Raw genomic sequence first — 11451 nt, 5'->3', positions numbered from 1 at the left:
AATGAGGAATACAGCATATAAGATGGAGGACAATGGATACAATTATGCAAAATACATTTCTCATCTCTGGCTTGTGGATGTGAAGTCTGTACAGGTCAACTTTGATGACCTGCCCATCTTGAAGTCCCTTTTTCGTATACTAAATTATAAAACTCTATATTCTCACATCATCTGTTGGAATTCCTCCATTGCACTTTGGTCAGATGCTGCTTCACCATGATGAAGAAGTCTGGAGAAAGACAAAATAGTATACAAATAATGAATGTTTATGAGTGAACAGGGGCCCGTTGCAGAAAGAGTTGCAATCAATCGCAACTCTAAAAATCATGCGCAACTTGATTTTCAACCAATCAAAAGCGCACATTTGGGACTTGCGATTTATTTTTTGGCTAGCGTTTTAACGCAGCTCTTTTTGCAACAGCCCCCTGGACAGAATACTGCATGAGGTGAAAGATGAAATGATCCATCTTTCACTGAATGAAGTAATCTGTCCATTGCACGAATGAAAAGAGATTCATTATTTGGTTTATATGACCCCTAAAAATAGATCCTTATCCATATAAAATTTGTGAATTTCGATGCAAAATACTGTTTGCTCATGCAGTGCGAGCTTGGTCTGTTGATTATCGCGTACATACAACAGGCGCGCTGCAAACACGAGTGGTGCCTGGGTTCGTGCATGCAATGGACAAAATCGTATGGACCCATAATTGCACGATGAATGGATCTAAAACTGCACGGCTGATGACGTCATTGTAAAATGGGCTAAATGATCAATCTCGAACAACCAATCAAATGAAAAGGATCTATCTAGGTGTCATATAAAAGTATATAATATCCATGATGATAATAATAATACATGAGACTTGTATAGAGCACTTTCAATCTTGATTAGAATAGATGCTCAAGGTGCTTCAGAGCAGATCTCAACAAAAACAAATTACATATAATACATGTTTGAACAATAAGTCGATGTCTGTCCAAAAAACACTCTTATACAGGTATGTGTTCAGGTAATTCAATTTAAGTTATTGCTTCGTTTGCACACAGAAATCAGGGGAGCATTTTCAGGAAACTGATTTTAATTGACAATTGTTATAAGCTACGGAAATCCTTGCATTTGATTGGCTTATAGCTAATTTGCTTCAGTGAAAATAACATATACGATCCTTTGTGAAATGCTGTACTTTTTAATGAAGAAAAAATAAACATTTGGTTATTCATATTTCAAATAGCTCATTTAAGTCCTGTCTCCTTACATGTACAAATGCAGAATTTATGGTACCCAGCCTCAATGCAAACACCTGAAAGAAGACTACTAGTAAATGATTGTCCCTCATGTTGAATGGAAAAGCGACATTGCATCCCATACTAAAATCGAGTCATAGAAAGTCGTCAAAATTCCATGCATAATTTAAGGGTGGTATTCTCACACGTGTATTCAATTTTGGACTTTCTTCCATGCTCATATGGAATTCATTGAATTCCTTTCAGGCACTCCATAAATAACAATATTACAAAGAAACTTACAAGAACCCATTGATAATGAAATCAATGATATCATGATTTGAGAAGACAAGACAATGGAAATACGACCCTCTTCCTTTCAGATGGACATAAAATATTGAAATGGGCAATTCCATAAATTATGTACGTCCGATCCCCTATATATGGGACCTTCATGAAATTTTTCTGTCTCTGATTTTTTGTTCTTTTGACAGTCTGTAATGCCCTCAAACGACCATGACTTGGTTAGTTGATAAAGTGAAGTTCAACTTCAGAAAAATGGGGGTCGGACTACAAAAAGGTTGATTATTTTATGGAATTGCCCATAGGCAATAAATCAACTCCACAGGTGTAATATCATTTCCCTTCTTATGGCATAATAATGTACCTTTCTCTCCTTCTTCTTCTTTGCCACCTGAACCACCTGATGAATCCTATACCGATGATAACGGCTGCTATGAAGATGGAACCAGCTAGTATTAAGCCCATTGTTACGTTTGTGATGCCTATCCTATTATGTGATGGTGTGTTGATTGTAGGGTCGCCATCCGATATAGCTGGGACTGATGGCGTTCTGGAAGAGGTCTCCATGGAGCATGCATTTGTATCACCTGCAAGAGAAAATAAACACAATCAGAATCAAAACTAACTTTTCAGCAATATATTTGTGGTGACTATCCTATTATGCAATAGGTTGTCAAATAGGTTTGCCATATGATATATCTGGGACTGATGCTACTATGTGATTAGGTGACAATTGTAGGTTTTTTTTATTATTATAGAAGTTAAAATCATTCAATAATGGATAAATATGCTCATAAATATAACCTCACTTGAAAAAGGAATGAATGCAGTAGATTTTTATTATACAAACAGAGCTACTGAAGGGGATTATTCTTCAAGGGACAAGTGCTGGCTTCAAGAAAGAAGCTACATACATGCATGCATCATTTAATTTAAAAAGGAACAAAAAAGGAAGAAAAAAGATGTTTCTTTTCGTTGGTTCTTTATACCACGGTCACATTTGGTCACATTTTATTCATTTTTACTAAAACCACCTAGATGTAGCTGGTACAAACGTTAAAACAAACGTAGAACAAATGTGACCAAGATATTAATACTGTTCCCATCCCTTCATGTCTGTAATCCTAATCCGTTGATTGCTTAAATTGGTCTCCTAACTTACAGGAGATTAGATTAGAAGGCCTTCTGGATTAAAGCTAATCTCTGTGAAAGTGAGTCATATCTGCATTGATAGGATCATGTTTGGACTAAAATGTGTTAAATACCAAACTCAATAAAAAAAAATCATACAGCAGTGGCTCTGAACTGGAGGGCAACTTCTTCATTTGCTTTACCAGTAATCCTTTCCCTAAAGTTATTTACTCAAAATTGTAATTCATTTCTTTCATGAGGACATGTAACAATGAACTTTACATGCACTATATTTCTCTTACGGCCCCAAGGGAAAGGGGATTAAGGAGAAAATTTCAAATACCTGATTATCAAGTACATGACTAGTACTGGAGAGATGTCAATTGCCTCTTGCCACATTACAGGCCTGTACATCAAGTTAACAATTTGAAATTTGTAGTTTTTAATTTTCTGAAAAATTCTTAATTTTCTTATTCCTTAAATGATTTACCTCACGGTTTCTCCATTCTGTTTCTGTTAAATTTCCCCTTTTCTACATTCCAAACGTTCTTTTAAACTGGGATTACTTTGCACCGGATTTTGATGAAATGTTCTGCTAGTGCTCAGTGGATTTTGATGTGATAATGCGATTGACGTGAAATTCAAGTGGACTTGGCATTTTAACTCATAAATAGCAAATGATGTTTCTAGTCAGCAGGCTGAAATTAACTGATTTGTAAAAAGAAAGGCTTTACAAAATAGTATATGAGTTTCTAAACTATCAGCGATGAATGAAAACTGTAGGCTTTGCTAAATTCGGTTGTTGTTTCCATTTAGTATTAATAAAAAAACAGAACATTTACTCCTTTGCTGTTTTCATTTTTGTTCAGCTTTTGTCTTGGGGTAAAAGATAATACGTTTTGGGGTCAAAGTAACAACTTGAGATAGTCTTCTTTCAAGACACACTTATTGTCTAAGGTACCCAATAGGGTCTGCACCTACAGACTATGATTTACCTTGCATGTAATGTGCTTTCCCCGAGCTGACTGGCTGGCCTTGTGGGGTATCACACGTCACCCACGCAGAGAGATCATCCCCATCAAAGACAATACTCAATAGATCATCAGAAGGAAGATTTGCCTTCTCCGTAACTTGACCTTTGACCTCTTGGTGAAGGACACAATTGGTGGAAGAATATTGGAATGTAGGCTGCCACCTAACAGATGCATAATCTAAAATCAGCTCAGGTCTCCAAATACACAAGTCTATATCTGTAATAAAATACAGGATAAAAAAAGAATACTGTACATTGAAGATAAATGGCAATTGTGGTAATGATTACAAAATAAGTTTATACAGAATCTAATAAAAAAAAATTAAAAAATATGTGCAAAAGGATTGAGGAAGAAATTGAAGAAATAAAAAAAAACAATTATGAAATTTGAGCACAATGATGGGTCAAAAAATAATTATACACTGTCCCATGTGTACATGTATGTGCTTATCATTGACCCTAAATGACCTTTGAACTTGGTTGTGACCTGAAACTCAGGCAGGATGTTTAGTAATGAATTATGTCTAAGTTTCATGAACTAGGTCCTTATACTTTCTAAGTAATGTCATTTCAAACAATTAACCTTGGGTTAAGATTTCAATGTTGACGTGGCCGCCATCAGAAAAGTGGCACCCACAGTCTTGCTCTGCTATGCAGGCGAGACAAAAATCAGCTATATGATCAATTACAAAAATTAATATTTGTGTTACCTCGCCCCGATTATGGGGAGTGTTTCATATAACAAATAGTCTGTGAAGTTTACATACAAGTGAGGGAAAATAAAAACAATAGCATACATGTAGTTTAAGTGAAGTTTTTAATCACTTTGAAAGAGACATCCTGTGATTAATGCATGGTGTTAAGAAAATTGTAGCCAACCAGTCTACACTGTAGATCATGGTCAATAAGGACACAATTTGTGTTGCAAGAAAATATTTGTGATCAATAGCAAATATTCTGTTGCAATTTTACAATTGATAGATCAATGTTAGCTGTAGCAAATCAGATTAAATTTCTTGTTTCAAGGAGCAGATTTAATAGCAATCAGTCACTAATTTGCAATTAAATTCAAGACATATGATTGATTTAGGGGCCAAAAATGAACTTGCAATTGATCTCAAGTTTTTGCAACACCTTATTAGACATACTGTGTGAGATTTGGGTCAATTTTTATATAGGTTTCCAAATAAATTCCATTGATTCCATCACATTCATAATCTATTCTGGGTTTATTTGGTTACAACATTTTATTCACAACTATTTTCAACACTCACATCACACTATTTATTTTTCTTTGTTTTGATTTCATAAATCGTCGCACGCACCACGAACCGTCCTCTCTGCGCACTTCATGCGAAAGTTAGTTTGGCAGAAAATGCATTTAAAGAAAAGCTTTTTTAAAACCAGCAATAAGTGCACCTACAACGAGAGCAAATTATTTACCAGTGTTTTCGTTCAAAAGTTCTGGTTTCAAAGTTTCATCCCATATTTTTATATTTTCTTGAAGTTAATTATTTACGCCACAGTGGGCATCGTAGCAGAGAGGAAGGTGCGTGGAATAGATACAGTGCGCTATCGCGCCTCGCGATATCACAACGAACTGTCCGCTCTGTTACGATGCCCACTGTAGCGTAAATAATTCACTTCAAGAAAATATAAAGATACGCGATGAAACTTTGGAATCTGAACTATCGAACGAAGACGCCGGTAAATAATTTGCTCTCCTTGTAGGTGCACTTATTGCTGGTTTAGAAAAGCTTTTCTTTAAATGCGTTTTCTGCCAAACTAACTTTCGTATCGAAGTGCGCAGAGAGGACGGTTCGTGGTGCGTGCGACAAATGTTTAATTAAAACATTAATCATTTATACACATTTCACTCAGTATTTGTTTGGAATTTAAAGTTTTGCAATGTGGTATTTTGATTAGTTTCATGGCAATGTGGAAATAAAATTTGAAGTATGCTGTACACATTTCATCTTACCTTTTTGACCAGGAAACATACTGCCTAAACCACTATCAGAACAAATGTGGGTTGAATTCGTACTGCCTGTAAAATAAAACAAAATGATATTTACAAAGATTTGCAAAAAAACCCTTAGCTATAACAGACAGAGTTAAATTCTGTATTTTAATTATTTCAATGAAGAAGACATAAATGGGGACTATAGAAGTACCAGGGTATGTTTTATATACACTCTGGTGGATTGGCCATGATTTTATTAACTAAATGTAGACCTACATGAATAGTAACATGGCTCAGCAACCAATCAAAATCAAGCTTTCCATGATACCTGAATGGTATAACATAGCAAATTGCAAATACAATGCAATAACACGAAAGGTATTCCCTGGAAAACCAGACCATAAACATGTACCATACCATACCCTGAAAAACAGGGTCTACGGAACGGGATCGCGGTGCAGTATGTACATATGCACGATAGCGATGTGCATGTATAGGGGAAGGCGGGGTAAGTTGAGCATAGGGGCAAGTTGAGCCACCACCCCCAGGCTAATAATGAATGAGTCAGACATTGTGGTGGTGTCATGTATTGATGACCCATTGCATAACCCTTAACCCAACCACTTTATTTCAAACTTTGAACAAAAAGTACTTTTTTAGAGGGAAAAATACAAATTTCAGCCAAAAAAGTAAAAAAGGGTGTGAAATAGATAAGTGCTTTTGACCAACACACGTTTTTAAATATATTATAGAAATACGAACAATATTGTTAGTCCAGGCATGGATTCTCATTTTTGTCATAGTTTTTTAAATGATGAATGCATAAGAAATGTGTGGATGTGAAAACATCGCATTAAGTTCGGACTGGGGTAATTTAGGCCAAATCAGCATGGGGCAAGTTGAGCCATGTCAATTCTTATGGTGATGTATAAAAAAAAATTAAAAATGTAAAAAGCCATTGATATGCAGGCAGAAAGGAGCAAATTCACATGACAGTTCTTTTGCTTTTAGAAGATGTTAGTATTTATTGAGAATTAGCAAGTGAAAAGACTTTAAATGAAAAATTGACATCCTGGTTCTTCCCACATTTTGTACATAGTTTTTGTGGCTCAACTTACCCCAGATGGTGGCACAACTTACCCCTTATATGGGGCAAGTTGAGCCATTTGACACTGGTTTTTTCAAAGGTCACGATGACTTTCAGTGTGGGGGTAGAAAGTTATAGGTGAAAAACATTTCCCAAGAATCAAATTTAAAGGCAAGGTACTTATTTCTACAATATTACTAGTCATATCAATTCTAACATGCAAAATGCAAAAAGTGTCACAACTTACCCCGCCTTCCCCTATATGGGCGCTAGCGGTGCATGGAGCTGCTAACAGAGGGAGTTGTGAAGCCATGCACGCAGCTCTGGCATGCGGTGCTCGCGCTGGACAATGTTGGCAGGGCAAGGGAACAGATGTTTTGTAACAGGGAGTCTGGCGAGTGGGGCGGCTTCTGAATGGAACTTTTGTCATGAAAGGTATCTAGAGAACTGAAAGTTAGGTCTGAAAAAGGGGGTCATCAAAGAGGCACGTCCCCATATCACCATCATATTAGTTGCCTGGACTTTACTCATTGCGTAACAATGCACCTGGCACATTATGTTGTTGTTGCGCATTGCATTTATTGCGCGTTAGTATCGTCACCAAATGATGCAACCTGTTTTGGATTTAATAAAATCATCCCTTAAGAAGGTCTATGACCAAAAATTTGTAAGATTATGTCTAAACACGGCGTTTCGAAAGTCTTCTTTGTTCCTACATTATGACGCTTACGCAGAACTCTTTGATTTATGAGTGCCCCGGACCATATACCATGCCATACCACACCACACTATACATACCTGTATCTAATCTTATTTCTGGAGACTGGTAACTGGAGGAAGATGACAAGGTACATGTTGTTGTGATGGTCCATACTCCTTGACTCTGTAGACTGATCTCCCGGCTACCGTGAGATGGTAAATTATAGGCCACTTTCGCTGGATCCTGGCTGCCTTCTTGTGCATAGACAAACTCACAGTGTGATATGTTGACAGGCATGGTGGAGGACACAGCCCATCGCACCGTTGCTGCCTTGGTGGCCCGGTTGAAGTCTGTGCACATGTGAGTTCCTATGGAATCTAAAAAAAACAAAGGAAATTTAAAAAGGAGTGAATTACAGGCATGTGGTTTGAACTTGCCAACCAAAATAGATGACTTTTTTTGCAATTTAGGAAGATTGGAGAAGGGAGGGGGTCGAAGCTAGTGCTGCAAGTCAGGCGGCATGTTCCAGTTCAGTTCAGCAAGTTTTTCTGAACTTTGATTCGGTTCAGGGTTTGGCAATGTATGCTTAATTGACTTTTACATGTAAAATAAAGGATCGCCAACCCTTAGCCAGTTTGTCGCAACAAAGGTCTGTCATTATATATCATAAATTTTGTTTCTCAGAATGGTTATGAAAATTATTGCATAACTTTCTTTTATTTTTTTTTCTTTAAGCAAAAATAAGAGTCATTTCTACTTTCATTTTCAAATTAAATTAAAATACCAAAGAAAAAATATTGAAAATGAGAGAATGAGGATAGAAACAGAATTTCTTAGAAAATATTATTTTTCAGGATAAAGATCGATGTTACTGCAAACACACATTCATCGATCGAAAAGTGTTGATCGGAAATGTCGAGAACGTAGACAAACAACCTCCACTCAACTGTTATTATACTGGTAAAATTCATATTCCAAAGAATATGAAATATTTTAGAAAGTCCATTTTTCTGAAAATTGGTTTCATCTGGTCAATCAATTACTCTAAATAGATAAAATATTAGTCCATTCTTGATCCTGAAAGATTGACGCTACGTGACTGCAAACACATTTCCAACACAAAAATGAGTACATGGACTGTACTGTTTTGTGAAATCACTCAGCGTTGATCTTCAGAACCAAGATGGAACTGATAATTTAACATTTAATTTTCAGTAATAGACCAGATTAAACAACTTTTCAGAAAAAAATATACACAATGGAAAAACATTTCAAATTCAGAAAATGAATTTGACCAGTATAATAGCAGCTGAAAGCAGATTGTTTGGACTTCCTGTTTCAACTATCCATATTGATCAACTGTTGGGATTGGTTTTGTTCTTTTTACATGTATATTGCTTTCCACTCTTTTTCAATAGAACATCCCTCATTTATATTCACCCTTTTAAAATTAACTTCCCAATCCTTAAAAGTATAGCTCTCTTATACATTAGCTGCTGTACACTCCTCACACAAGGTTCTTTTGCATTAAATCACTCCACCTATACGTTCGGTCATAATATAATGATCACGGTGATTCATCAAATCCAAAATGAAATATGAAATATTTTGATTTTCTCATCATTGTCATGTGAAATGAAGTTTCATTCCTCCCTGAACACATGGAATTCCATTATTTCAACATTTTGTGGTTCAGGCAAGGAGGTCCTAATCGTCAAATTCGTAAAAATTGAAATATTGTATAATTCAAACAATAAAAAACAAAAGAAATAGTGAGTGAGTGACATCATCAACTCTCTCACTTGGATGTAACTGGCTCGTTCATATAACTTTTTTGTTGTTTGACCACATTTGGAGTATTGTAGTGTTGTGTGGAGCCCTAGATTCATCACTGATGACAAAAAGATTGAATCTGTTCAACGTAGAGCTACAAGGCTATTTCCAGGATTTAGCTCCTTATCCTACAGTGAAAGACTTGTTAAACTGAATCTGTACTCCTTACATTACCGTAGAGAACGAGGGGACATGATACAAGTATTTAAAATATTGCATGGTATAGACAGAATCAACCCAGAGTCTCTCTTCATTAGGTCCCAGTACCAGGGAACAAGAGGTCATCCCTTCAAACTGTTCACAACTCACTGTCGGTTGAACGTCCGCAGTAGCTTTTTCAGTAAAAGAGTGATCCAAGCTTGGAATAGTTTGCCTGCAACACTAGTAATGTCCTCCAGTATCAACTCGTTCAAACATGGATTAGATTCTTTTTGGTCAAGCAAACATTTTGAAATTGTCTGACATCCATGCCCGCACTATACTGTTTAGACTTTTAATTATGCATCAAGTGTTTACGACCGGGAGATCCACAGGATTACCTACTCTCCCGTACAGATGATGATGATGAAAATTGATGATTGTTAAAAATAAGCGAAAATTTGAAATGTCATAACTTTCTTATTTTACATCCGATTTTGATGAAATCTTCAGCATTGTGCTTGTCTGATTTTTCTCTATTGATTCAAATTAACATAATTCTGAGGTGGACTTGACCTTTAAATAAATTTTAATTAAATTAAGCTTGTATTTTAAGTTGTGCCTTGTTTCCTGATCCAGCCCTGTTTCGCTTTTTTTTCATGACTTTTGTTTCATTTTATTCAGGGCATACAATAAATTTTCAATTGGGCCACAGATTTCTAATGTTAGCTAGGAATCTGGCTGGGAAGAGGCCAAAATAATGGCAACTCTGGTGTAGACAGTTGTAGCTCAGGCAGCCGCAGCGCAGCCTCAGGCATTCACCCAGACGGGGCCAGGCACTACACTGGTGACCTTTACTATTAACAACGTATGCGATTCATTATGCGCACATATGTATCACATTTATCACGATTCTGTGATAGTATTCATTCGAATCGCACAAGAGATAAATCCCCGGATATAGTACTAGTAAGCCTAGTTCGACATCTCGCAGTCGCAACAACACCAAACATCATATTTTCAATTGTCAATCACTAAAATACTGAAACACTTTATGCATTTTAATCATTACCTGCTATGGCTGCAGATATGTTCAACACTTTAAGGCCAAAGTGAAGAAGAATGACAAAAATCAACATGATAAAGTCGCTAATGCTCGGTCCGTAAATCCAAACAAAGTCATAATTTGCTCATCCTCGGCCTCGCCTCCGAAAAAATAACAAAGACAGCTGATTGGTACGGTATACCTTTTTACAGAGAATTTCGATACGTGTAGCGTAGGTATTAGAAAAGGGGTCTGATCTGACCGCGTTTATACAAATGTCCAAAGGGGGATGCAATTTTGGATAGTGTGAAATATATACAAAAATAACCTCATAGGGTCCCCCCGGGGGGTGGGGGAGCAGTCAAATGTATTGTTGTACACATGCGTGACCAAATTATTTCCAAACACCCCGGCCAGCCTGAGTTTTTTCTCTGTGTGCAAAATAACCCATAAACAACTTTTTTGCAGGCTTTATTTAAACATTTTGGCCCCTAAACAAGTTATGACCCCGAGCAAAAAACATAACCTAAACACGTTTGGCTAGTGTTAAAAAAAAGCTTTGGAAAAAAACTAACTCTAATAAACATGTTTGACCCCGCGATTCATATGATTGTCTTTAAACCTCCCCCCCCCCCTTTTTTTCTTAAAAATCAGTGTTTTTGATACCCTTAAGGCCTTAACGAATGCATGCGCGGCCCTAACTCGACCAAAACTGGAAAAAACACCCCTTTAAACACGTTTTTTTTGCAGTGTTTTTTTTTTGGTCACGCATGTGTATATATTTGACTGCCCCCCCCCCCCGGCATAGGGTGGGGCGCCTATCCTAGAGTTTTCTGCACAGATTTTTTTTTTTTGGGGGGGGATACAGGCCCTGGTACAAGCATATCGCTCGAAAAAAAGGCAAATTAAGAAACTATATACCGGTACTATCTTTACGAATTTATTGATTCAGTAAAGAGCCACCCTCTGTTAACATGGTTACTACAAAACT

General features: G+C 36.7%; 1 protein-coding gene across 1 annotated transcript; it reads right to left on the bottom strand.

The window, feature by feature from the left end:
• Window positions 1-10652, bottom strand: LOC121424115. The gene is made up of 6 exons (XM_041619713.1): window positions 10488-10652; window positions 7543-7821; window positions 5676-5741; window positions 3657-3911; window positions 1895-2117; window positions 1-229 (listed from the first exon to the last, which is right to left on the bottom strand). Exons 1-6 carry the CDS (start codon window positions 10552-10554, stop codon window positions 163-165), a joined length of 957 nt encoding a protein of 318 aa, XP_041475647.1. The 5' UTR covers window positions 10555-10652; the 3' UTR covers window positions 1-162.
• Window positions 10653-11451: the final 799 nt, after the last annotated feature.

Source organism: Lytechinus variegatus, chromosome 11, assembly GCF_018143015.1.
Source record: "Lytechinus variegatus isolate NC3 chromosome 11, Lvar_3.0, whole genome shotgun sequence".
In the NCBI taxonomy this organism is placed as follows: domain Eukaryota; kingdom Metazoa; phylum Echinodermata; class Echinoidea; order Temnopleuroida; family Toxopneustidae; genus Lytechinus; species Lytechinus variegatus.
This window is presented reverse-complemented; position numbering and strand designations above follow the sequence as displayed.

Coding starts and splice junctions, on each gene's coding strand:
- LOC121424115 (XM_041619713.1), bottom strand. CDS start 10,554: ATGTTGATTTTTGTCATTCTTCTTCACTTTGGCCTTAAAGTGTTGAAC. Junction 3,912..5,675: donor TATGTTTCCTGGTCAAAAAG/GTAAGATGAAAT, acceptor ATTTTATTACAG/ATATAGACTTGTGTATTTGG. Junction 2,118..3,656: donor GAAAGCACATTACATGCAAG/GTAAATCATAGT, acceptor TTTCTCTTGCAG/GTGATACAAATGCATGCTCC.